Source organism: Mauremys reevesii, linkage group 8, assembly GCF_016161935.1.
Source record: "Mauremys reevesii isolate NIE-2019 linkage group 8, ASM1616193v1, whole genome shotgun sequence".
In the NCBI taxonomy this organism is placed as follows: Eukaryota; Metazoa; Chordata; order Testudines; family Geoemydidae; genus Mauremys; species Mauremys reevesii.
In genome coordinates this window covers 105,261,875-105,289,814 of record NC_052630.1, presented here as the reverse complement: position 1 = coordinate 105,289,814, position 27,940 = coordinate 105,261,875, and the positions used below count along the sequence as shown (strand labels likewise).

Sequence of the window (27,940 nt, the reverse complement as noted above, 5' to 3'; positions counted from 1 at the left end):
CATATTTGGGGTTATTGTTACATTAATAGATTTGCATGTGTCAGAGAGCAATTTGGCTATGACTAATCATTGTGTGGTTGTTGGATTATGAGTATTTAAATTCTAAATTTCTGACTTCAGAATTACTTCTGGTTGAACTGTTACAAATGGTCCTTCTATTTGTTGATTGGAATGCAACTGACTTGGAATATAATAATGGCACATATTAAAGGAACCATATTAGTATGCGAATCACCCTCCCAGAATATAAAATGGAATTCGATACATTTACCACTTGTGATCAAACTTTGGTTTATTGTTTGAGTTGTTATCCGTTTGCCCATGTTGAACTCTTTGTGTTGAAATTAATTCAATAAATAGTAATGCTATCATATTCATCAGTAGTTTACTTTAACTTATTTACCTCTATTTTATTTTGGTTAATGAAACTTAGAAATATCTAAATAGTTCTGAGTACTGAGTGTACTTTTGCATAAGCAACATAATACTCAGTGAATTTGTTTGGGAGCTTGAGATGCTCAGCCAAGAACTAACCGTTATGTTTTTAACACACTGAAAATGTTTACACCCCTGAGACATAGAAGCAAATAGTTTCTGAATGAGAGAAAGTAGGAGTTGAGATCAGGCAAGGTATGACAACAGGCACAGTCAGAGTTTTTAGAAAAAAAAGTTTGTTCAGGAGTATAGTGAGGCAGACTGGCCTCCCTCTGAACTCAAGGGAGCACTACACTCCCCTGGTGGGCGAAGCCAGCCCAGCCCCACCTCCCATCAGAAGCAAAGGGGTGTGACGGGAGGTATAAAAAGCAGGTCCTGCAGCTCAGTTGGGCTGGAGTCGCCGGAGGAGACAAACACCTCCTGCCCACTGCTGGGGCTGGAGCCTCAGGAGGGCCCCTGCTGCATTGAGGACCTGCCTGAGCTGCCAGAGCCACCAGATGACGGGCACCGAAGAGCTCCCAGGACTGCCAGTAGCAGAGTACCCCATGGAGATGGAAGATGACTCCGAGCCACAGGTACACCACGAAGAGAACGTGGGAAGGTGTCCTGGGACACTAGACTGTAGTTTTGTTGTGTTGTTGCCTGAACCCCGATCAGTGTGTTTTGGGTGGATCCCCGCTGATCCAGTGGGGCGGAACACACCATCACTGTTAGGGTCCTGGGCCGGGACCTGGTGGAGTAGGGTGGACCCAGGTCCCCCTGCAGCTGCCCCACCCCTGGGGTGGCTACCTCCCCTCACCTTAGGCCAAGAGGCCTGCGTTTGTCTGCTATCTGCCTGATTTAAGACGACAGGCGAGAGACTGTTTGGTGTTCCATCCTGCCTGAGGGCCTGAGCCCTGTGGACTGTTTGTTTGCTGGCTGCCTTAGCTGAGAGGCCTTGGCAAAAGCCTGCTCTGCGCTCTGCCTGCCAGAGTGCCAGAGCCATAGGCTGTTTATTTGCCAGACGCAGCAACACAGAGTGGCCTCCCTCTGAACTTGAGCCTGAGGGACCACTACAAGGGGTAAATCTACTTTATTTGTGAGTACCTTACCAGATCACTTGTATAACAAGAAACTAATATATCAGTGCGCACCACAGGAGGATTTAATTTTTTTTTAGATCTTGTAATAATTTAGAGTTAATAATAATCCATGAAAGCCTCTAGTACTCAGCAAGATATCATTGATAGTTAGTAACTTTTCTTCAGTAGCTCAGCTGTAATGCTGGAGTCCTGCAAATCTGATCAATAATTATTGGAATTCTAATTTGCTAAAGCTAACCCTGTTCATCTTTGTTATATCTGTCCTGATGCTTTGATTACAGCATAGGAATAAATCCTTGGAAGTGCTGAGAACCTAGAACTCCCTTTGATTTAAGTAGGATTGGTAAATGCTCTCCATCTTTCAGGAATTGTCCCTTCAATGTTCTAGCATATCAAAAACCTGACTAGGAGAGCTGCATCAGAGTGCATGCTCCTTGTGCTTGTGGTACTCATCCAATTCCATGGAGCTCTAGAGGAGACCGACACAATTCTCTAATCATGAATTACTCAATTCAACTCTGGTTGACTTCAAAGGGAATTGGATTGTATCTTTTATGCCTTTTAATAACCAACTTACAGAGCCTCACTGTTGCAGGCGGTCACTTTCCCTTCCTGCTAGATGGAGGTACAACACCAAGACAGTCTTACAGAAGTAAATAAAAGTTCAATATATCTAGGAGATTAAAGGGAACCCCTACTGTGAAACTTTAAGAACTGTAGGGCGGAGTCTGACCTGTTGGGGCAAGGTGAGGAATGAATCATTCTTGGATTCTGGGATACCACCATGAAAATGTATTTAGCTGATTTCAAATGTCAAATTAATGGAAGCACTTAAAATTCAGTAATGAAAAACACCAAGCCTAGCTGTTCGGTCATTGTATTTTGTAGACAAATTATTTTTTCATAACACCTTTTATTTATAAATGTTCAGTAAAATAAGTTACTTTTTCCCTTTAAAAACAGTCTGAGTATATTAGAATTGGAGACTGAAAAGATTTAAAAACAGCTGCTTGAACTAAATTCCTTCTTCAGTTTGAAAATAAAAATCTCTTCAGTATATTTCAAGCAACGAAAATACTTCTTGTGGGCTTAGCTGAATTCAAAGTACTTGCACATGCATACATTCCTTATTTATTCTTCTTTTTCTTCTTTGATAGCTTCCTCTTTCTTGTAGCTTCATCATTGACCTTAAAAGGGAAAAATGCAGGTTTTTATATAAGGATTGAATAAATGGTGGTAACTATTGATTAGACAGGTGCCTGTTATAAGATGAACACCAAGAAATATGGAAGAAGATAACTGAGGGCCTAATCTTTCTCCCACTAAAGTCAACCAGAGTTTTGCCACTGACTTCATTTGTGGAAAAGTAGGCCCTTATTTTATGGATATAGACCAGGGGGCTGGAGATTTCCTGGAGAACTCCCTATTCTCCACTTCCTTACTCCTCCTTGTTGCAGCAACCCTCCCTCTGAGTGAAAATGGCTCTATACCGTAGATGCCACTGTGTGTGTCAGCCAAAAGTGTTCACTTGAGGCAATCGCTGCCTGTAGGGGCTGAGCACTCTCTTTCTACACTGCTGGATCATGGGACCAGAGTCTGGATCCACATGGTAGTTTGACTGGCTTGTCACCCTTTGCCAGAAGCATATTTTTTCTTGTTTACAATATTGTATAAGTGGACTCCTTATTATGGTGGCTAGAAACTTTGGTGGCTATTAAACATGCGCTAAATCCTGGAAAATGTTCACTGACTTCAAAGGGAGTTTGAGCAAACACTGAGTGAGGACTTCTGTGTTTGGTTGTTAACAGATTTCATGGCACTTATGAGTATTTTGTTTGTCCCGCCCCATGCAAAGAGTAGCATTAAGAATAATATGACTGATAGCTGACTTTACAGACTATGGTTCCAAATCTGCTTCCTTTTAAATCAAAGGGAGTTCTGCCATTAACTCCAGTGAAAGCCAGCCCTAATCCTGCAACCTTTACTCTCTCACAAATCCTCTTGCTGAAGTCATAGTGAGTTCTTACATGATTGGGTTTTGCAGGAGCCAGTCCTTTAAAGCGTGCTGAAATTTTACAGCATGAAGAAATTTTCTATATATATTTAAAATAACAACCCAAGAGAATAGATATGCTTTTAGCACAGGGATTGGCAACCTCTGGCACATGGCTCGCCAGGGTAAGCACCCTGGTGGGCCAGGCCATTTTGTTTATCTGCCGCATTGGCAGGTTCGGCCGATCATGGCTCCCACTGGCCGCGGTTCCCCGTCCCAGGCCAATGGGGGCAGCGGGAAGCCATGGCCAGCACATCCCTTGCCCACGCCGCTTTCTGCTGCCCCCATTGGCCTGGGAGGGGAACCGCAGCCAGTGGGAGCCGCAATCAGCCAAACCTGCCAACGCGGCAGGTAAACAAACTGGCCCGGCCCACCAGGGTGCTTACCCTGGCAAGCCGCGTGCCAGAGGTTGCCGACCCCTGTTTTAGCACAACATGGCAGGAGTGAGTGTTTTTTCCATGTGGGAGACCCAAATACAGGAGGGGCAGCAGGAATCCAACTTTGCCCAGCAGCGAAGCTTGCATACATCACACAGAGAGAGAGCTGTTCCAGAAGGGCATAGAGTTTACTGCTATATGGGAACAGCAGAAAACACTCTTTAGAGGATTTGGTAAGTACATTGATTTCAGTTGTCTTCAGTTTTGCCACCTTATCCTAACTTGCTTAAATTCAAAAAGCATGTATTTACTTGAAAGATTTATGATTTATAGAAGTAAATTTTCGAAGGCACAGAAGTTACATGCACAAATCATGTAATTTATTAATGGTAATTTTGTTTACAACTTCCGTGCTCAGTTGTTAAAGTGATTCCTTCATGAAATCTTTAAGAAATGTCTGTGGAGACCAGCATAATCTATTTCTATTCACAGCGCTGTGATTTTTGACTGGGGCTGGAGCCATGCCTGCAAAAGCTTGGGAATTTCAGTCCAGTCTGAGGAAAAATCCCCTATGATTGTCTGCCTTGTCCACTTTTCAGCCTCTGGGGAAGAGCCTCCAATCAGAACAATTACAAGAAGCATCCAAGAACTTTTTGAGGAGTGGAGAGGGAGCTGGCAACACCACTCTTATAGGAGGGAGTAGGGAGCAGACAGACCCCAGCAACTCAGGGAGGCCTGGCTCTCTGGGCCTCCTTCCATGCTGTGAACAATAGATCAGTCTGTTCTCTGTTATACCCCCTCCTCTTTTCATCCCTGTCACACCAAGCTTGAGAAGGGGATGAAGAGCCTCTGAAGCCCCTTGTGGGTGGACAGGCTGTGTTCAAAAATCAAAAGGCAGTCAAAAACCACAGCATAACCTTTTTCTAAATGTCCTTATTTTGGGGATGATCTCGTGATTTTTTTGGTGTCTGACCCATGATTTTTGAACTTGTGGGAGAGGCATTACTGCATACAGGGCATTTGGAACTGAAAGTGACAACACAAACTTTACTACAAAAGGTAACATAGTCTTAGGGTTAGAGCCTCGCTCCCACTCCAGCCCCTTTACACTGGGAAAAAGGGCCAGGGTGGCATAAAGGGCTCTAAAAGCCTTGAATCCAGTGGAGGGAGGATTGCCCAAGTACTGGAACTGTGGAAGGCAGCTAAAAGGCTGACTTCTGACAACTCAGCAGCTGGGCTGGAGCAGGAGGGAGCACTAAGGAGATTGTAGGAAGGACTTCTACCCATGTGTCATGGAGTCATGGGGTATGGTTGATGCCCCAGCCTGTAACCAGTAGTTTGCCAGGAGTGGACCTGAGGACCCACACAGTTCCAGAAGGGCAGGCCTGTGGCCTCCATGACTCCTGAGACTGGTCCTTTAGCACCAGTGATCCCTGTGTCTTTCTGTGGCTCCCTGCAGCAAATCCAGCCAAGCCAGAGTCCTGCAAGAGCTTGCACTGTGTCCCTTCAGGGTGCAATGCTCTCAGTGAGAAGCCTTGATGATATAATATAAGTGATAGAAATGAAGTTACAAAAGAATACAAACGTCAGACAAATAGGATTATTCTGCTCAGTTTTTACTATACAACTGATTTCACAATGACTAGAAAACAGTAAAGGCTAAATTCTGTGCTGGTGACCAGGGGCGGCTCTAGGAATTTCGCCGCCCCAAGCACGGCGGCACGCCGTGGGGGGCCTGCTGGCGGTCGCCGGTCCCGCGGCTCGGGACCTCCTCCCAGGCACGCCTGTGTGGAGGGTCCTGCTCCGCCTCCAGTGGAGCATCTGCAGCGCTGCGTCTGCGGGAGAGGGGCACAGCGACAGGACAGGAGACCCTCGCCAGGTCAGGTCGTCCAGAGGGTCCACCAGGGAGCCCAGCGGACCAGACGCGCCGCGCTGCCTGCCCAGGGACACCGGACCTGCCTGCCCCCCCCTCCGCAAAAAATGCCGCTGCGCGCACGCGCTGTCTGGAGCCAGCCCTGCTGGTGACCAAGGGAAGAGAGGGGTCAGGCAGTCAAACTATATGACCACTCAAGTCTCACTAATCCCCCCCAGTGGCCTCTGATATACATGGCCATGGGAAATCTTGCCAGGAAAATTGTAGGCTTATGTACACAATCCCCCATGATTGCATACCCATAATGAGTGAAGTTTCAATTACAAGAGTCAGGTTTGGCCTAAAGTCCAGTCCAGTGAGAGAGTACCCTATCAGGTATAAGCCAGCACTGCGTACTATGCATACACTGGGCCTTTAAGAAGTAGCAGCAAACCACACCTTACAGCATAATGAGCAAGCCCCGTGTTGACAACCCATTCTCTTGCAGTGGGATGACTATGCTATTATGACTGTGTACTTTACAGCATGTTTGATTACACAGAGCGTTTGTGCTTTGGCTTGTATGGGGCCACCAGGATTTGGCTCTAAATAGACTATGAACATACCTTGTGGTATTTATCAATAAATTCCTCTTCAGATCCTGGTGGTTCATATTCTAAAAAAGACATTTATAAAAATACATTTATCTTTTACCCCACTGAGATTTTATTCTACTTTGTACACTAAAAGTTCTGCTATTTAGAAGATTTTTATAAAAATTATTTGTATGTGTTTATATTCATGGACATTATGCTCATCACTAGTACTTCAGCACTTTTAAACAATTTTTATATTGCTACCCTTAGTCCTGTGAGGTAGGTAGGTATATTATCTCCATTTTACATGTGGATAAACTCAGACACAGAGAGGTAAAATGATTAAGCTCACATATTAAATTTGTCGCAGAGCGAGAAACAAAAATCAGGTCTCCTGACTCCCAATCCTATGCCCTACACACAAGACCTTTTTTTCCTATGTGAAATGCTCTGATATTAAAAATAAATACTGAATTTAGCAAGTCCTTTCAATCAAGAAGACTTCACCAGGATTTTTCTAAACAGGCAAATGGAATGATATATAATTTGTGATGGTGACCTAGTGGTTGAAAGGTCTTTATTTTTGATTCAGTTTTAAGATCATCCTTTTTGTTCTGTATTTAAAGATGACATCTTCATTATCAGCAAGACAGCAGTTCTTTATTACACCATAATTATGATTTCCTGGTTTAATATTCAGATTGTGCTTCCCTTTAGACTACATATATTAAAATATTCAGAATACAGGTGCCATGAATTGTTGAGTGGGGAAATATAGGAAAAAGTGGTCTTAATGCAACTTCTCCATTGGTGCTGAAGCGTCTCATGGCGTTCTCTAACAACCGTGTATGAGTTTGGCCTGTTGCATCACGTCACTACCACTACTGTTTCTCCTTCATATGGGTGCTCCATCCACTGGTGAAAGTGGCAGTATTTGTTATATTTTTTTTCTAAGGGCATCATTACACATTTATTCAAATTGTATCATTTGATGTGAAAACAGAAGAATCAATGAAAAATTAAAATATGAAATAAGCTTATATTTCAAACTGTAAATATGGTAAAACTGTGTCCAGCAAGGACTCAGTTGTAATGATGGATTTACATTTTCAGTAGCTTGTGTGTATGATGTTTACATGATGATCGGTCACAGCCATAAAGGTAAAATAAATGGTGCAAAAAATTACATATGGTTCTATTCTATTCCCATTGAAATAAACAGCAAAACTCTCTGACTTCAAAGGGAGCAAGAGTAGGCTTTAAATCTAAATATCAGCTAAAAACTAGTGTAATCTTAAAACAAGAGAAAGAAGAAATGCCTTTTTAAAATGTAAAATAAACACCATTACAAGTCTCGACTGTACATTCAAATGTAGCACAGAGATTAAAAAGTAATTGATAAATACTTAAATGCATTGTGCAAATTGTAAATACATGTATTTAGATCTAAACAAAGAACATGAAGCCTACCTGTATTAATGTATTCTCCTAAAGTGTCCCGCCTCTTTAAAGGAAACAAGTACAAATAGACTTTTATTAAAATTCAATATTTGACATAAACCAGGATTAAAACAGATATCACCATACCTTGTAATTTGAAACCTATTATACATTAGTGGCTCTCAAACTTTTTTACTGGTGACCCCTTTCACCCAGCAAGCCTCTGAACGTGACCTCTCCTTATAAATTAAAAACGCTTTTAAATATATTTAACACTATTATAAATGCTGGAGGCAAAGCGGAGTTTGAGGTGGAGGTTGACAGCTTGCGACCCCCTCATGTAATAACCTCGTGACCCCCTTAGGGGTCCCAACCCCCAGTTTGAGAACCCCTGTTATACATGGTATGAACCTAAGAAGTCCAACAGGAGCTGACATCACTATATTGAGAGTATGAAACCCATTTAGCTGAAGGAGGGAGGGGAAGCAATTTAAAACTTTTTTGATTTGTATTTGCTAATACCTATTTAACTTAAATACCCTATAAATGTTTGAGAGAAAAAATCTGTGTATTTAAATTAAGCATCCCTGCTTCTTCAGTTAAGAGCTGAGAAAGCTCACAATAGATGGTTGAGACCTCTGAGTAGTCCTCCAACAAAAACAAAAAAGATAAGGCTTGACATTTCTGAGATTAGAAACACAACAAACCTTTTTTAAATGTGTAAAAAAAAATTCTGGCTTTCTTTACACATCATAAAGAAAAAAAGGCACAAATGATATAATCAAAGGTTTTTATGCAGATTTAGTAGTTGGGTTGAAATGTATTTGTAACAAGAAATGAGCCAGAAATGTTGTATTAAAAGTACAGGTGAAAAATGGCATTAAAGGTAAAACAATTAAGTAGTTTAAATTTTAAGATGAATAATTCTATATACAATAGCTAATTATTTATATTACCCTCATCATTGTGCTTATATCAGGCTAGTCTACTTATATATTGGACATAAAATCCTCTAGGAGACTAAGGCCATATTCTCTTTTACATTAAGTCCTCTTCATGCTACTCTGGCAGTGTGAACAGGCCTCAAAGTAGGGGTAAACCTTTTACATTGCCAGAGTACTGTAAAGGCGCCTTAATGTAAAGAGGAATCTGGCCGACAGTTGTGATGTGCAGTACTGGTTGTTGTATACTGTATATCTACCTAGGATTGCCAACTTTCTAATTGCACAAAACAGAACACTCTTGCCTGGCCCCACGGCCCTGCCCCTTCTGTGAGGCCCTGCCTCCACCCACTCCAGCCCCCCTCCCTCTGTCGCTCACTCTCCCCCATCCTCATTCACTTTCACTGGGCAGGGGCAGGGGATTGGGGTGTGGGAGGGGATGAGGGCTCCAGCTGGCAGTGTGGGCTCTGGGGTGGGGCTGGGAGTGAGGGGTTTGGGGTGCAGGAGGGGGCTCAGGACTGGGGCAGGAGGTTGGGGTGTGTGAGGGGATGTGGGGTGTGTGCTCTGGGAGGAGGCTTGGGGTTGGTATGCGGGAGGGGGTTTGGGCACTGGGAGGGAATTTGTTGAGTGCGGGAGGGGATTCCTACCTGGGGCATGGGGTTGGGGTATGGATGGGGGTTGTGCAGTCTGGGAGGGAGCTAGAGTGAGGGAGGGGGTTCTGACCTGGGGTAGGGAGTTCGGGGTGTGGGGAAATATAGTGATGATAAAAAGGAACATGAATTTTTGCTAGGTATTTATACCTGTTCCTTTTCTCTTTCTGCATCTTCTCTACATTCTTTCAGGATACCATGTATATCCATTGAATCTATCCTCTCCTCTCTTTTAAGAATCTTCAGCTTTAACATATGGAAAGATGTTTCTATTTCTCCCACCTTCACATGCACAGGAATGCCTTCGAATAAGATAAACTCTGACTCTCCCTCTTTAAAGCCAGGAGGCTGGTATTCTGGAGGGGTCACTATTAAAAACAAACACACACCTGAAAGAATCCTCTTGCTCATAAATGCACTACATTAATAATAATTCATCATTATTATAATTAATAGTAGTAATAGCGGCTCATTTCTAAAAGTGGGCAATTCTATTTGTATGAACATGAGTCCTTAATTCCTTTAAATACCAATAAGAAACAGGTACATATTTAAAAAAAACCTGTGGTTTTCAAATATTTACAATTTAGTTGTCATTTTATTGTGGCATTATGGAGACTGATCAGATGTTTACTTTAAGTACATGTTATGTAACTAAGGACAAAATGTGGAGTATGAAGATCTATGATGATAAAAATTGAAGGTCATTCCCACGCCTGAAGACTCACTCTCTGATATCTCAAGGAAAATTTAAAACTAATTTTATTAGAGAGAGTTCTGCTTTTCATATCATACTTATTATTTATTTATAATACAGTAGTGCCTAGAGGCCCCAGCTGGAATTGGTGTATCCTTCTGTTGGCACTGTGCAAACACAGATAGAGCTGGTCCCTGCATGGAAGTACTGTATTTACAATATAAATACACAAGAGACAAAAGGTGGGAGAAAGCAATGTAAAATATAGGCAAAGTGATAACTGGTACATGTCATGTTAATTTTACTTTATTTTTTGTCTTTTTTCTCTTTTTGTGTAAAAATGTATGTGTTCCATTCTATTCAGATTTTTTGTTTGTTTGTTTAAATAAAGTTTTACAAATAAATCCTAATACTTGCCATCTGCATAATAAAATAGCTTCATAGTGAGAGAGACATCATTAGGAAGGGAAACAATATTTTCCATCAGAAAATAGAGGTTATTAATTAGAAGAAGACAGGTCCTCTTTATGTCTTCTGTTGCATCATTTGTTAAATTAGTTTTCTTATTGCTAGGGGAAAAATAAGTAAGGAGTTGTAAGGATTTATCTGAAATTTAAAATTCTTTATATACAGGTTAAAGTAAAACATTTTAGAATACATATACATATTTTATCATACAGAAGATCACTATTTGCAAGAAGTCAGGTGTTTCAGTCTTCCTTGAACTGGTGAAATCAAAACATTTTGTCACTTGTGATAACTTTAGAAAGGAGAACTAAATAAGTTTACAGTGTATGCTATAGGTCAACAGTATGGAATATTGGTATCATTCTAACATTTGTGCTCAATTCTTTCTTACAAATCACTTAAAAAAATACGTTCAATTTGTGTGCACAAATGCTGCTGAATAAAGCACAGATTAATTGTTCAGTGGATCACATCTTAAGAGATTATTTTCCTTTTTTAATGTTTTGTCTTTCATAGAATTAATTCTATAGCTATTCACCTGAATACATCCATCTGTGGTCCCTTTGATGTATATCTGAATTTAAATTGATAAGATTCTATCAAGTTCTAAATATGAACAAAAATACAAAAGATACTAATTACAAAAGGGAGACATGATTCCTTCATAGTAGTGTCAGTTATGATCAAGGAGCATTTGCTAACCATTATAAGGTACCTTTAGTGTAATGTAAATCTTAAGCAGCAGTCAACAGGTTTATTTTTCTAATTTAAAACATAAAAATTTTTAAACTGGTTGAACAGAACTTTTTACAGTCTAGACTTTTTAAAAATCAATGTTAAAATAAGATTACTTTATTTCATAGCAAATTCTTGATTCATAAAACTAGCTGCATAAGCAAATTGATGAGGATCACTGAATATTTCAAAGTAAATGGTTGAAGCTATGTTACTTGAGACATTTAAAAATTTACTGGCCAAAGATCTAAAAAATATACTGCAGGGCACAATCCTGCATTGGCAGGTGAATGGACTAGATGACAGTGTATTTTTCCCCCACCACTACAATCTTAACTACACTAGTAAGCACTAATATAATCTATTTGTATTGTATTCTTAGTGTAAGTAACACGTCACTCTGATTTTTACTGTTATTTGACTAGATTCATATATTCATAGAGCCTTACATTTGGGTTAGCTGTGTCCTTCTGTACCTGCAGGACATTAAGAGGATACAGCATTTTAAGGAGCAGAGGAGGACAAAAACACATTTTTGTTCTTCATTTTTATTTAATTTTAATATTTAATCATAATTTTGTTGATACTGATATAAAAAAATCAATAAAATATATACATACACTTTTAAGTCTCCAGCAGCTCTACTGGGTTGATAAATTAATTTATCTAAGTGCTTTGTACATGTGGCTCTAATCTTTCAAGCATAGAAATTCTGATCTGGCAGCACAGCACACCTTTACATTAGCATCCATTCTTTGATCCAACCTCCACTTTGTAGAAAAAACTCTAACCTGAGGTCAGGAAAACTTAATAGGTTGCTCCCACAAAGACAATGGCACAAAGCTCTACATAGACTTTTTAAATTGGCACATCTTGGAGGAAATAGAAGCATGCCAGTAACATGATTATCATTGGCTTGAATACATTGTGCTAGCAGGTTCTCCCTTTTATTTCATACATTGCATAAATAACTATATTAAGCTGAAAGCAATTTATTTTGCAGTCACAGTAGAGCAGGGGCAAAGTCTGATGTCAAGAAAGAGCCACATAATGGAAAATTTGTTAAAGCACAGTGGTTTTCACATTTTTTTCACATTGTGGACATTTCCCCTCCCAGCCTCCACATTCTAATTTCATGGCATTCCTGTTGCCATTCCTAGTTAAATTAGAAAACAAGATAATCAACTAAAAGTAGTAATTCATATTATCTGCAGTAGTATATATTATACAAATGTATAACTTCCCTTTGACAAGTTCTTTAAGAGATTTTGCAGTAAAAAACAGTAACCGATAAAGTGAAAACCATACTTTGAGTCCTTACATAACAATAACCAAACAGGGTCTCTCCTCACTATCTTTCTGATATGGTAGAAACCTGTTAAACAGATAGAACCTGATCCTCCGCCCATTAAAATAAACAGGAGTGGGATATGGCCCATGAACATATTGCCTCAAACTTCTGTTATTTTAAGTGGATTCCTTTTACAGGTTTTCACCTAAGTGAACTGTTGTTTTATGAACTATATTTTTGTATAATACGTTGAAACTGGATTTAGAGAAATTAGAAGAGTAAGAGAAACATCTAGTTGCAATATTTTTTGCTTCCTGAGCCAAATTAAAAAGCAAAGTTAAACTTTTACAATAAAAGCACAAACTATAGAAAACAATTAGGAAGGAAGTTACAAATAAAATCATAACATGCTGTAGACATATATATACATACTTACTCCGAGAATCATCATTTGCAGCTATTAAAAAAAGAAAAGAAATGCAATTTAAGGTAACTACACAGTTTTTAAATGTAAGTAGAGATAAAGAACAATTATTTACAAATAACCCTTACATGCCCATTATGATGATGTATGGTATTACTGTAAATGCAAGGAGGCAATGGGATTTTTATAAACAGATTATTTTCTAACTGAAGTGCATAATTTCTCAATCTCTGATCTATTTACACTGTTTGATAATTGTAATGCATTGATTTGTAGGGCATGGTGCATGTATTACAAAAGCTTAAAGGCATTCTGAATAGAGAGGAGTGGGGGATAAAGCAGTAGTTAGGGGAATAAAGCAAATTTTTAATCTGGTGAATTTGTTAAAGTGGAAAAATCTTCTTATAATGTAGAGTTTTTTTGTTTGTTTTTATAATAATGAACACTTCATCTCAAATCCAGGGTGGCAGCAGCACACTGGCCAGCAGAAGAACCGGACAAATTACTCTGTTCTGTGTGGGTGCGGTACACAGGAATTGTTCTGAAGCAAACCCAGCCCTGTACAGACCCTCCCATAATCCCCCTTGGCCCTACTGCAACCTTCTCCTAGTGTGCTGCTGTGCAGGTCCTCACAGAACTGAATTTAGCTCTCTGCCACACAATGGATGTGCACCTTCTGCTTTTCTCTCTGGAATCTTGCCCCATCCAAAAATTTTCCACCACTTCCACTACATGGGACTCTCCACTGATCTGAGGATCTGATTTACCTACTTTACTGTAGCAAAAAAGGGCCTGTCTTCACCCAGGAATTGGCCACTATACCTCACTTCATGCCCTGCCATTGCCTGGTGCATTGGCACTTATGGTTGAGACTTCAGAGTGTGTATACACTAAGAAAATTTGTAATAGCTTTTCAGCACCAGCATGCCCCACACCACCACCAAAAAAAACCCCGCAGCTATAACTATATAGCTATATAGCTGTAACAAGACTGACTTACATATTTTTTTTCTAGTGCCTCAAAGCATCCTTTCATCCTGGAGGAGGAAATAGTTTTAAATGTTTAGATGAAAATGAGCACATTCCTAATATAACAGTGAGCCTGATCCGAAGCCCTTGCTAAAGATTGTTTTCCCTCAAAAACTTGTTTTATAAAAAATAAATTAAATTGTTTGGACAGCAAGTGATTTAGTTTAAAACAGTGTATATACTAAATTTAGAAGGGGGCAATACAAAATTGTGTAAAAAGTACAAAAACACTAGGAAAGGTGAGACTACAGGTGGAAAAATGTTGAAAATTTTATTTAATAAATATATGATGAACATGTGTATAAAAAGGAAATATGGTGTGCTGTTTAACTGTGTACATACCATTTAACAATTTTGGATACTCTTGGATAGATGCTGTCTTCTCGCAAAACTTTAACACACAGATCTGTCGCAAAAACAGAAGAGAAATATTCTTCATTTATAATAAGAGAAACAGATGAAAAACATAATATGTGGAAGAATTATTTCCCCCTACTTTTACATCCGCTCCAATCAAGTTATTATAAACTCACTTTAGTTAAATTGGTGTAACCCCCTAGTGTGGAGCTGTTAACGTTGATATTATCAGAACAATCCATACATATAAAAATCCAATGATATTAATATAACTGAGTCCACTCTAGGAGGTTATGCCAATTTAATTAAATCAGTGCAAAACTATATGTAGAGGAGACCTTGGGAACAGGGACACAAATTAACCACTAAACAGCCAATTTCACTAAAATATTCATGATAGGTGAATACTAATAAATTTATTTCATTTCCAGTGGCATTCTGCCTTAGAGAGGGATGAAATATTATATTTTATAATTTGTAAAAGTTACATGCTGATATTTAAACCATTCAAAATTTTATTTTTGCATGCCATATTTAGATAATATTTTTTAATACTGTGAAACCCATGATTTAGTAAAATAGTAAGCCGGTTACATACAAGCTCATATACTATGGTAATGATAATGAGTAGATAAAATACATATATACTTATATTTCTTCTTCTGATTATACCATACAAGATATTTTGAAGAAATAAATATTTAAAATAAGTACCACTGATTAAAATCAGTTTTACAAGCATGCAAATTAGAAAAACATATGCAAACACATAAAAAACAAGATTTAGAAATCATTATCTTTGTACCTTCTAAATAATGGGTGCTGTATGCATCTTCAGGGAAAATTCCACGTAAGTAAGTAATACCTGATACTGCAACAGCCATTATTCTCTTCACCATAACTAGAGATTGCTGATGTGTTTTTATCTCTCTGGGAAATAAGGTAGCCCACTCATTTTGAAAACAAAAACAGTAACATTAATTGCAATAGATATGTATCTTGGCACATGAAAAATATTATTTAATTAATATAGAGTTCAAAGTAAGTTAAACCACAGAGGTAGTGTATTACTAGCATGTCACAATGCTGAAATTAGAGATGGATCTGAACTAAATCTTGGTATGAACATCAAGGGAATTTTAGGGAAATTCAGAACCAGATCTGGATCCATACTGGGCTTAAATACAACCCCAGATCTGATTGCTTTTGAACTGTGGGAAAGATCAGGTCTGGGAATGGGCAACAGGGGATGGATCACTTGATAATTACCAGTTCTGTTCATTCCCTCAAGCACCTGGCATTGGCCACTGTCAGAAGACAGGATACTGGGTTAGATGGACCTTTGGTCTGACCCAATACGGCCATTCTTATGAATACCAATTGCCAAGCATTATGCTCTCATGTGGTTTTACCACACTGTAAACAGCCACATTAGTCTCGCACACTGCCAAAAATGGGTGAATTGGGCACAATGTAGTTCAATTAATTCCCACAATAATTAATTTGATACAAACACATACATTTAGTTCTTACCCCACAAGTATCTTGTTTCTTGGCTGTTCTGAATTTCTGTATTGTAGCCATTCACAAATATGCTATTAGGGTGTCTAAACATATATAGTTATTGTAATTGGTTAATTTGTCAACTATAAAAAAATCACTCATCTCTTTTTTTAATCAATTCAAGATTTTGATATTGCTTCCAGTAAGTAACTAGGTACCAAGACTAACAATATACCAAAAAACAGTAATCAGCAGATAATTATATATTCTTCTTCGAGTGATTGCTCCTATCCCCCATCATTGTAGGTGTGCGGCGCACAGCGCGGCGGCTCTTTTTTTTTTAGCAACTCCAACGGGCGCGGCGCGGCTGGGCGCGCCGGCGGGCGCGGCATGGCCAGCGTATATACCCCAGCTCAGTTCCTTGCTCTCAGTTTCCTTCTTCCTTCCCGCCGTGACGGTGTAGGTAGGAACAGACAGTCTCCCTCCCTCTCCTCCCCTAGCTATAGCTGTTTATCCTATTTACTAAATATAGTTATGTTTTTGTTTTTGTTTAGTAATAGTTAGTTAGTGGCATATTTCATTAGGGAGTCTTCTTCTTTAGCCCTTCTTTTCTCTTGGCGCGGGCTTGGCGGCGACCGGGACCTTCGCCCGGCCCGCTTGCTTGCCAGCTCGCCCGGAGTCGCCCCCACGCGCCGCCTGCGCCCGCTCGCGGAGTCACCGGCGGGACGGACAACCCATTTGCCTGCGCCGCGCGCCTGCCTAGAAGCGCGGGAAGGAAGGAAGAGCTCGCGTGCGCTGACCGGCCCTCTCGCCTCTCACCTCCACACCAGCGCCGCCAAGACTGAGGACGACGCGCGCGCGCCCCGCGCTGCGCGCGCCGCCGGCCGCAGCGCCGGCACCGGCACGAGGCAACACACGCACGCACCGCTTCAAAGCCGCCTCCGAGTGCGCGCTCAAAAGAAGGCGACAGCCGGGAGACGGGCCCGCAAAGAGACCGTGCCGCCCGCCCGCCGTGAGTGCTGAGTGCAGCGTGCACCGTCGCGCACCGCGCACCGTCGCCGTCGCGACGCCGCCCGACGCGCCCGAGCGAGTGACACCCACACGAGCCCGAGCTGAGGGCCGAGCCAGCGGCGACTGCGCCCACCGCAAGACATTCGCGACGGCAAGACATTCAGCGGGTGCAGCCGTGATGCCGGCAAGTCGCAGCGCTACAAGTCCATTGGGAAGCCACTTCAAGCGCCGTCGCCCCCGCCGCGACGCGCCGCCCGCCCGCCGCCGCCGCGGTCCCGCCGCCGCCGCCGCGCGCTCGGATCGCACCACACCCTCACGATCACGGCCGCACGACATCGCGCGCCGCCGGGTCGCGCGCTCGCCGTCGCGCTCCCCGCCGGCCGACGTCGCGTCGCAAGCGAGCCGGTCCGTCGCGGCCGCCGTCGTCGCGGGCGCCGGCACCGCACCGCGCAGTCGCTTTCGCGTAAGGCACGCCGACAGGCGCCGAACGCCGTCGCCGCGGCCGCGGCGCACGTGCTCGGCAGTCTGCCACGCCTGCCGCACGATCCCGCGATCGCCGCCGGTCGACCCCGAGCTCCGGGGGCCGGGTCGAGGCTCCGGGGCCGCGGTCGAGCTCCCGGGCGCCCGGTCGCCGACGGGCCGGCGCCCGGTCGAGCTCGGGCCGGCGGTCGGGCCGGCACCGCGCGCGCCGGCGGCGCGCCCGCCCGGCACGGCGCCTCCGGGCCCCACCGCCCCTCGCCCCCCCCGCCACCACTCCCTCCTCGGCGCGCTCAAGAGCCTCCTTCGCGTCGCTCCCCGGGGGAGTCCACCACCCAGCCGCCTCCCCACCCTCCCTGGGGCACATGGACAGCAGCAGGGGGATTCCGGCCGGCCCATGGACCAGCCGTGGGGCCCCAGGCCCCGCCCCCACCAACCAGGCTCCCCGCACCCACAGCCACCATAAGCAGCCGCACTCCCCAGCTCACCTCAGCTCGCACACGGCTTAGGTGGACGCTCGGACGCCGCCGGCACGGGGTCCACAGGTGGCCTCCAGGCGGGGCGGCCGGGTCCGGTCCTCCCCCCTCCCCGGTGGGATCGGCCCGACCGCCGACAAGACCCTGGTAGGACCTCCGAGAAGGTAACAGACCTTTGGCGAGGACCTTCCTGACGCCATCAACTTACCCATGGAAGACCCCATGAGGTCGAGGGGAGGGAGGACGACCCCATCACGGTCCCGGACGGCAGGGCACCCCAAGAAACTCCGCCTTCATCCGCCGAGTCCGCTCAAACAGTCTCCTCCGATCGGCCTTCCTCCTCCGGAGCCCGAGCGAGCGGGTAGTGAGAGATACCACCGGGGTCCGGACTCGGACTAATACCTGTATGTTCTCTAGCGGTCCAATCTGTCAATGACAGAGCGACACGGCGCGCCGCGGGCCAGCCCAAAAGCGCAGCCCAAAGCGGAGTCCCAGCGCATGGCGACAAAAACTACTCAGCGGGCGGCTCCAAAGATATACATTCAACATAATGGCTCTTGGGCTACATTGCTCACATCTTGATTTGCCTATTCAAATTGCAGGTTTTCGCAGCACTGGAGGAAGGAATTCTCGGCACGCCGAACCTGGAGAGAGCTGGAGCCCGGCAGCAGGCTTCACGGGGCAAGGCGGGCAGGTAGCGGGGGACCACTCAGGGCCAGGACCATAGAGGCACCTCTCGACTGCCGCAGCACAATCCTCCACTTCCAGCCTCTGTCCGGGTCTGAGACTACGCACCAGGACAGGAGACGCAGATTTCATTTTTCCTGGCGTTCAGAGGCGTCCCCGCATTCAAACAAAGAATGCAGCCCCACATCGATCCGCACATTAGACGCCCATCAAAGGCCACCCAAAGGCGCTCCCTTATCGCCCGCCTTATCAACAGGCCCGCCCAGGCCAACCCCGGCCGCGCCCCTCGCCCGCAGACCATCAGCCGGACTCAGGAACCAAAGACGCCCAAAGCAATTCCCCTCAGGCCGCTTCTCGCCGGGCCACGGGGGCTCGGGAGTCGGCCCGCCTTTCTCCTTCGATCAGGATCCACCCCTCCTGTTTTCGCTTTTTCAGATCGCTTTCCACCCGGTTCAGCTCCGATCGCTAACTTGGCTTTCAGTACAGTTCAACACGCTCCCACTCCCAACCGCCCCCCTCCTCAGCCCCCCCTCTCTCCCACCTCTCTCTCTCCTCCCTCTCACGAGCCTCTCCTCTTGCAGGAGCCCCTCGGAGGTCCCTCCCACTGAGGCAGGGAGGTCTATTCCAGATCTTCCTCAGCAGGCAGGGATTCTCTTCCATCCACCCATCTTCCTCTTCCGTCAGATCTTATACCTCCCATCTTAGACTCTCCCTCCAGCCTCGCTCAAGACCCAGGCAAGCCCGCTCTTCCTGGGATTGGTGACCTCCCCTTCCTCAACAGATACCTGTGCAAGACTGGTTTCGATGCCCTCACTTTCATGTGCCTATCTACCCCCCCTGGCGCTTCCTGCCGTTCCGGCTGCCTGCCGCTTCAGATGCCCGCGCGCGCGTGTCACCAACTCTCCCTCGGCCTCCCGCTGCGCCAGGTGCCAGGCTGGCCCGTCGCCGCCCGTGTCCTCGGCCGTCGCTCTCCACGCGCCGCCGCTGACTGCTGACTGATTGGGCGCTTCCTCGCCTGGTGGCGAATCGGCCGCAGATTTCACTGCATCTGTTCCGGTCTCTCGGCTCTCTCCTTGTGGTAGACACCAAACCGAAAGTTCCCCTAGAAGAGTCGAGTAGATCTGAGTTCCGGTCCCAATCTCCACAGAGCGTGGCCCGTTTCTGGTCCTGCCGGAGCTCGACAGCCTCTCAGCGCGATCCTGCCGGGCCCTCCAGACACAACGGGCACCGCTGCCGCTCGCCTCCCTCGGTCACATGGCAGCTCCCACATCTCCCTGCGCGCTGAGACGACACCATCGCCCAAATCCAAATGTGGCTGGCGCCGGCCCGCGCGCGTGCCTGCTCCGCCCTAGGGTAGCTGGTCGCCTATCTCATTTCCAAATGTGGCTGGCGCGGTGGTGCGCCGACTCGGTCCACGAGTAGTTCGACGCGCCGCCGTGCCCCCCCCGCCGCCTGACGACGGGGCGCCTCCCGCCTCGGCTTGCACGAGGAGGGCACCAACTCGCCGCCCCGCGCCGGTCTCCTCACACCTCTCGATATCAACGTCCGAGAGCTGGCCGAGAGCAGGAGGCTAGCCCACCTCACAACCTCACCTCACCTGCCAGCTCCTCTACAAGGCCAACACTACAGCCACCCTTTAGCTCAACAGGCAGGGCTTGTCTCGGCATGGCCTCTCTCCTCCCATTACACGAGGGCGCTCTCTTGGCCTCCTGTCTCCGGCCCATCTTTTATGTCTGGCGTTTCTCTCGGCTCGCGCCAGAACTCAGCGCAGGCACGCTCTCAGCTGGTCACTCGCCTCCACTTCTGAGCCTTCGCCCCCCGCCCTTCCCAGAGGGCTTTCCCCCTCTAGCCCCAGTTGCTTCAGACCTCTTTCCTTCCCTTCACCTCTTCGGTTCCTCCACAGGCAAGAGCAGGATCCATCTCAGCAGCTGCCTTTCCAAGATCGCGTTTCTTTCCTCTCAGCGGCCTGCTCCTCCACGCCGTCTCCCAGTGTTCCTCAAGATCCGCAGTGTCATCTCCAGCTCAGGAGAGAGCGCCGGACGCCCTCGTCAGACCGAGCCCGCTTCAACTGGCCCTGAGGTCGGCTCCGAGAGCTCCCCCTCCCGGAGTCCCGAACCCGCACCTGTGGCGCTCGGCATAACGGACCTCCACTCCTCCCCCCCGCGAACCTCCACACCGAGGCTCTCATCGCTTGATCTCTGCAGCTGGTTCACCCAGTGGTTGACCGACCTGCAGACATTGCATCTTGCCGCCTGAAAGCAGACTGCTTTCAAGAAAAACTCTTCTTTGGAAGCTACCAGGCCCCGCCGAGACGAGAACTTTGCTCTCTATCAACCACTCCGAGATAGACTCCCTTTCAATTCCCTTTGTCTTGGTCTCTCTCAAGCCCCTCAGTACCTCTCCTCCAAATCTCACCCTCCGACTCGCCTCAGGTGGTTCTCCAAGCTCCAAGGCGATGGTCTTTCCATTCCCCTTAAGGTGCCCGGGATGCTTACGTCTTTACCCTGGTTCTCCGGTCGACCCTTCTTAACCTGCATGTTTCGAGACCGCAGCGACCGCCTCTGGCTCCAACCCTTGCTGCTGAGCCCTCGCCCTCATCTCATCCCCAGCTCTCCTGCCCACCCTCCTTCAGGCTTTGGGCCCACCTCCCATGCTCTACGGAGGGCCCTCTCCCCCTGCGCCCAGTCCAGACACTCCTCGCCCCTCACACACTCGCCTGGGGGCCTCCACGCTCGGCCTTCTCCCTCAGGCCCCCAGCCCCCCCCCTTCCGCCCACAAGGTGCAGCGGTCTTCTTCAGCCTCACCGCCTCCTCACTCGAACTTCGCTTCCATGCCTTCCCCCGGCGCCCTGCTCGCCGCTCTTCTCAGCCGCGCCGATCGCCTCCCGTCTTGCGTACATACCCTTTACGCGCGCTGAGCGCGAGCCCACCTCCTCCTGCGAAGGCCTCCGGTGACTCCTTGCGCCAGCCGTTCTCGCAGCTCGCCGTCCCGCTCCTGCCTCAGTCTCCCACTTCCACGAGGGCCCACTGCCCTCTCCGCGCTCAACTGCCTTGCCATGCATCCCCCACATCTGTAGGCCACCACTGCGGCTTCACCCACCATCCACAGCCTCACCAGCCGCTCTGGTGCTCAGTGCCACGCAGTTGAGACAGCAGTCTGGGCGGGCACTCCACGCCATTCAGTCCCCCGCCTCCGCGCTACTGCCGCACCTGCTGGATGGGAGCCCCCACCCTCTTATAGGGAGTGGGAATATTTAACACCTACATGGAATGGATTATCACCGAACTCGAAGTTCTCGATCCATTTATCAACCTCCGCCCTCCCCCCTAGATGTGTTGATCCTTGTCGGAATCTAACCCAAGAAGGAACTGACACGCCGGACGGGCGGGTGGGGTGCCATATGGCCGCCAGGCTGGCGGCGCAGCGGCTGCCATGCCCGAGGCCCCGGTAGGGCCGGGCTAGCCCGGTTCTCAGGAGCTAAGCGCCACAGCGCGCGTGCTATGGAACATGGACTGGAGGGAGTGGACTAACATCACACAGATCACGTTTAAAGCCATTACTGTAGGACAATTTAAAAATATGGAACCTAATGTCAAATAGGGAAAATATTGTTTACTCATAGACCTTAAGGTCAGAAGGGACCACCATGATCATATAGTCTGACCTCCTGCACATTGCAGGCCACACAATCTCACCCATCCACTTCTGTAATAGACCCCTAATCTCTGGCTGAGTTACTGAAGTCCTCAAATCATGATTTAAAGACTTCAAGTTACAGAGACTCAACCATTTACACTGGTTTAAACCTGCAAGTGACCCCATGCTGCAGAGAAAGGCAACCCCCGCCCCACCTCCAGGCCTCTGCCAATCTAACCTGGGGAAAAATTCCTTCCTGACCCCAAATATGGTGATCAGTTAGACCCTGAGCATATGGGCAAGACCCAGCAGCCAGACACCTGGGAAAGAATTCTCTGTAGTTAACACCAAGCACTCCCCATCTAGTGTCCCATCACCAGCCATTGCAGATATTTGCTGCTAGCATTGCCAGATCGGTGACATGCCATTGTAGAAAGTGTCATCATACCATCACCTCCATAAACTTATCAAGCTCAGTCTTGAAGCCAGTTAGGTTTCTTCCCCCCACTGCTCCCCTTGAAAGGCTGTTCCAGAACTTCACTCCTTTGATGATTAAAAAACCTTCATCTAATTTCAAGCCTAAACTCGTTGATGGCCAGTACACATATTTTATGTATAAAAAGTTATAGATTACAAATAGAGTTATGTATAGGAAAGATTTTTGTCTGTTAATTGCTAATCAGACACTGGAGTAAATTTGACCAGTTAGTTAAGCCCCCCTATATAAAAAACTAAATTTCCCTACAGCCAACATTAGGATAAAAGGATTTAATTAATTTTAATTCAAATGTTTTGGGGGTGGAGGAAACGGGGAGACCACCATAAGAACGGCCATACTGGATCAGACCAAAGGTCCATCTAGCCCAGTATCCTGTCCTCAGTCAGTGGCCAATGCCAGGTGCACCAAAGGGAATGAACAGAACAGGGAATCATCAAGTGATCCATCCCCTGTTGCCCATTCCCAGCTTCTGGCAAACAGAGGCTAGGGACACCATCGCTGCCCATCCTGGCTAATAGCCATTGATGGACCTATCTTCCATAAACATATCTAGTTATTTTTCGAGACCTGTTATAGTCTCGGCCTTCACAACATCCTCTGACAAGGAGTTCCACATCATTTATTTTATTTGATGCTTGAAATCCCACATTATCTGAAAATCTAATTCAGGATGTACTTTGTTCCATTTTTTAGCAACAGCGATGCAAAGGATCACGTGCAGTGACAAATGGTTGTTTTTCTGGGTTTTTTTTTACTGTGTATAATTTTGTATTACCAATAAAACATGAGAGAAGTATGGAAGTCCTTTTTGTCTTGTATATTTCAAACTATTCACCTTGGGAAACTGAACACTTTATACAAGCCTTTAGAGAAACCTCAAATCTACACCAAATTTTCTGCTGCATTGGGATTTTTTTTTTAACTTTTTGAGTAGTTAATACCTGGTCCACCCTTGGCTACACTTACAAATTTGCAGCGCTGCAGCAGGGTGTGAAAACACACCCTCTCCAGCGCTGCAAATTGCGGCGCTGCAAAGCGCCAGTGTGGTCAAAGCCCCAGCGCTGGGAGCGCAGCTCCCAGCGCTGTCCGTTATTCCCCACAGGGAGGTGGAGTACGGACAGCGCTGGGAGAGCTCTCTCCTAGCGCTGGCGCTTTGACTACACTTAGCGCTTCAAAGCGCTGCCGCGGCTAAGTGTAGTGCTAAGTGTAGCCACAGGTGGGGCACAGTATTAAAACATCTGTTGACAAGAGAAAGGTTTTAAAGAACTATTTCAACAAAGTGATGCCTGGTCCATAGTGTGGGTAAAAAAGCAGTGTCTATGTGGCATTTGGGGTTTCTTTAAAGGCTTGTATGGGGGTTATTTAGACTTTTAAACTGGCCTTCACGCTCTATAATATAGAGTCTATACTGTCTTACCATACATTATCAAGTCAAGTTCAAGGTTTCAATTCTTATTTTAAAGGCATTCCACTCAGTGGCCTCGGCCCAGCATAGCTAAAACATCACCTAAAGCTTTGGGGCAAAATTGTGGAAAACAATGCTGCTCCTCAGGTACAAAGGAACTTTTTACCATATGGGTAAAAGGCATGTCTGTGCTTTCTTAGGGTCCAGACCCCAACACTGACCGTGGAACAAACTGCCACAGGAACTAAGGACCAACATAAACTTCACCACCATCCACTCCCAAGTGCCAGGCACATTTCTTTAGCCTAACTTCTCTTCACACAAAGCAGCATAGACACTTAAAAAACCCCAGCAACCCTATGAAAACAAATCACTGCACTGTGCATGCAATTCTCCCCCTGGGGCCAGGATGAAAGAACCACACATAAGTACTGGAAGGTGCTCAGATATTACAGTGATGGTAAGGGCAGTAAAACATATATGGCAAAGAAACAATCGCTTTCATGTGGGAATCAGTGCCATTTACATCTCTAAAACCAGAGTGAAATTGAATTAAATCCTGCCCCCCGCAAATATTGGGAAATTCACCCAATTTAATGGGGGGAAGATGTAAAGTTATAACTGAGGTTACCAACGTCTGAGCATCTGAGTGAGATGTAACATAACGAAGCCACAGGCCAAATTAAACTACAACCCCACGTGACCTTTTCTAAATGCCTCATTGACAGACAGACACACCCTAGCTGTGAGGAGCAGTTTGGAAGATGCTTTTTAAACGGGGAGCCCAGGAGTTATACACGGCCTCCTGATAGATAACGAGCTGGAATTGTGTACAACCCTGCAACGTGCCCCCAGGGCGGTGAGCTGCGAACGTTATGCGGCTGCCCCCAGAGAGACGCGGGGGGGACTAAGGGTCAGCAGCGCGGCAGAGGCGCTAGGAGGGGCGCGCGCGCCTCCCTGCCTTTCCCTAGGCGCTGCAAGGCGCGCGCCCCCGAGCCCCTTCCAACGGCTCTTTAACTGCTGCCGGCCGGGGCTGAGAGCGGCTCGCGCCGCAGCGAAAGCGCGGGAAGAAGCGGAGGTTCTTCTCTCCCTCCCTCGCAACGTGAGGGGAGCTTCCCCCGGCCCTCAGCCTGGCTGCCGCTGGTCGAGCCCACGAGACGCCTGCAATTTCCTGTCAAGGAAGAAAATAAAACAAGCAAACCCAGAGACTTGCAACCAAAATTGATTAAAAATAAATCTCTTAATTAGCAGAGGCAGAGCTGCTTGGGGTCAGAGTGAGGCTCTTCCGCTCCAAGGGGGAAGGGGAGGAGGCGTAGAGGCCTCCCCCCGTGTGCAGTGCACCCCTAAAGCCCTTCTCCCGCATCTGTCGTCTAGAATAGTGGTTCTCAACCTTTCCAGAGGACTGTAACCCATTCAGGAGTTTGATGTGTCTTGCTTACCCCGTCCCCCCAATGTTTCACCTAATTTAAAAACAACTTGTTTACAAAATCAGACATAACAATACAAACATGTCATAGCACGCTGTCATTGAAAAATTGCTGATTTCCCCATTTTTACCATCTAATTATAAAATAATTTGAATAGAAATAGTGTGCTTATATTTCAGTGTATCGTGTATATCAGGGGTCCCCAACGCGGTGCCTGTGGGTGCCATGGCGCCTGCCAGGGCGTCTAAGTGCGCCCGCGTACTAGCCGGTGGACAAGCATCCGTTGAAATGCTGCTGAAATTCGGCGGCGATGCCTCTGGATGACGCCGCTTGTCGGCAGCATTTCAGCGGATGCTCGTCCGCCGCCACGGTCATCTGGCTTGTCGTCGTGCCCGCCAGACTAAAAAGGTTGGGGACCACTGGTGTATATAGAGCAGTATAAACAAGTCAGTGTCTGTATGAAATTTTAGTTTGTACTGACTTTGCTAGTGCTTTTTACGAGGCCTGTTGCAAAACTAGGCAAATATCTATATGAATTGATGTACCCCCTGGAAGACCTCTGTGTACCCCCAGAGATAACTGGTTTAGACCCACTGCTCTAAGTCAGGAGAAGGGTGCATGTGGGCCTGTGGGGTGATCCTTAGAGAGCTTGAAAGAGGGAGGAGAGATGATTCTTAAGGAATTCCTTTCATCTTCCCCCTACAGGGCAGACCCTAGGGTCAGATTGAGGGATGGAGCTTTTGAGCGGGCATGAGGTGTCCTGTTACATATGTGGGGGAAGACTTTATGACCTCTGTATCTCATCTGCCCACTTTAGGGAGAGATTCTCAAGGAGACTGATTGAGAGAGCTAGGTGAGAAACAAAGGCTCTTAAGCAAAGTAAGCTGTCATGGGATAAGAGGGTGTATGAGCCTTAAGGGTATGCCTTCAGAGATGGGTATTGTACATTACAATATTGGGATATGATCATCAAGGAAAATACACCAACTTTTACTCCACTAGGACTTCACCATGTTACAGTAAAAATTGGCACGTGCTGCTCTGTCTGCAAGATCAGGCCCTGATATACACATATGCTATCAAAAGTTGGCACAACTTCTATAGGAGGCTGACCAGACACCAAGTGTGAAAAATCAGGACAGCGGGTGGGGGGTAATAGGAGCCTATATAAGAAAAAGCTCCAAATATCGGGACTGTCCCTATAAAATCGGGACATCTGGTCTCCCTATTCTATAGTAACTAACAGAAGCAACAGGGCACATGGGACGGTTTGCAAGAGTGGGCCTTTATGAAGGGTGTACACACAAAACCATAAATTGGCACAAGTCTCATTGATTTCACTGAGACCCTATGTAAATATAAGGGTACACGTGTTCTGATTGTAGGATCAGGTCATTAAGTCACATACATAGAAAAATCCAATATCTTTGGAAGAACTTCCTTTAGGTTTATACATTTATTTCTTTAACGTTTTTGGGCCAAATTCAGCCCTGATGGATGTAGGCACAACTTATTTTAATTTCCATAGGAGTTGCACTAGTTGCATTTGGTACTATGTTTTTACAGAACAGATCAATATCTCATACGTGTATATTTCATACATTCCTGATTTCAAGCAGATTAGCCCAATTTAAAATTCTTGCTAACCCAACTAAAGCTATGAGAGCCTCATTTACTGAATTCAAATAAATGTGAAGATATATATGCCCCTAAACACTGGAATGGATTAATGATTAATTTTCTTTATACCATTAAGCCATTTAAAAAAAAAAAAGTCATGAACACTCTGTCACAAGCATTCACATCAAACATACAAATATTTCCCCAAGTAACCCTTCAGGATATTCCAGTCTCCACTCCAGCTATCTGATTCTAGAAAGTTATTTATTAAGCACCATTGTCTCTTTAAAATCAGGAATCACTGCTTTGGTTTTATAAGTGATAAGCAAATTTAGATATCACTCATCCATCTTCACGTATTTGATGCTACTTCTACAGAGTTAAAAGAAATGATAATCTGATTCTACAAAGGATTTCCCATAAAAATTTACCCTATTTTCTTGAAATAAGGAGCAAGTTTCTAAAGACGCTTTTCTGAAAAATATATATAGGCTGTGATTTTTCAGATGTGTTGAGCACTTGCAGCTCCTATTTACTACAGTAGGATTTGTGTGTGCTTAGAACCTCTGATATTAATTCATTTTAGGTAGTTCTAAGTCATAATTCCATCTGCTTCAGCAGTGATATAACTTGTTCTACTGCTTGAAGATCTAAAGCGTTACACAGTAAGCTCTTCAGATCAGGGACTGTCTCTTCATAGATGTTTGTACAGCCAGGAGCACCGCCAGCTTTTTTGGTGCCCTAGGCAGCAGAAGGTCTCGCCCCTGAAATA

General features: G+C 45.8%; 1 protein-coding gene and 1 long non-coding RNA gene across 7 annotated transcripts; one reads left to right on the top strand and one right to left on the bottom strand.

Moving 5' to 3' along the window:
- The first annotated feature begins 840 nt into the window (after nt 1-840).
- Nucleotides 841-5,627, top strand: LOC120371103. Its single transcript, XR_005584141.1, has 3 exons — nt 841-1,010; nt 4,038-4,180; nt 4,440-5,627. It is a non-coding gene; the product is annotated as an uncharacterized LOC120371103 (long non-coding RNA).
- Nucleotides 2,414-25,101, bottom strand: LOC120371102 (HORMA domain-containing protein 1-like). Of its 6 annotated transcripts, none has more exons than XM_039486624.1 (13): nt 24,860-25,101; nt 15,948-16,034; nt 15,233-15,377; nt 14,413-14,476; nt 14,042-14,078; nt 13,054-13,074; nt 11,776-11,802; nt 11,130-11,197; nt 10,541-10,692; nt 9,577-9,815; nt 7,866-7,899; nt 6,426-6,475; nt 2,414-2,704 (listed from the first exon to the last, which is right to left on the bottom strand). In XM_039486624.1, exons 3-13 carry the CDS (start codon nt 15,324-15,326, stop codon nt 2,645-2,647), a joined length of 846 nt encoding a protein of 281 aa, XP_039342558.1. In that variant the 5' UTR covers nt 15,327-15,377; nt 15,948-16,034; nt 24,860-25,101; the 3' UTR covers nt 2,414-2,644. The 6 variants fall into 6 exon arrangements, with proteins under 6 accessions (XP_039342558.1, XP_039342554.1, XP_039342559.1 ...); XM_039486620.1 differs by having other exon boundaries at nt 15,961-16,034; XM_039486625.1 differs by having other exon boundaries at nt 15,233-15,357; nt 15,961-16,034.
- Nucleotides 25,102-27,940: the final 2,839 nt, after the last annotated feature.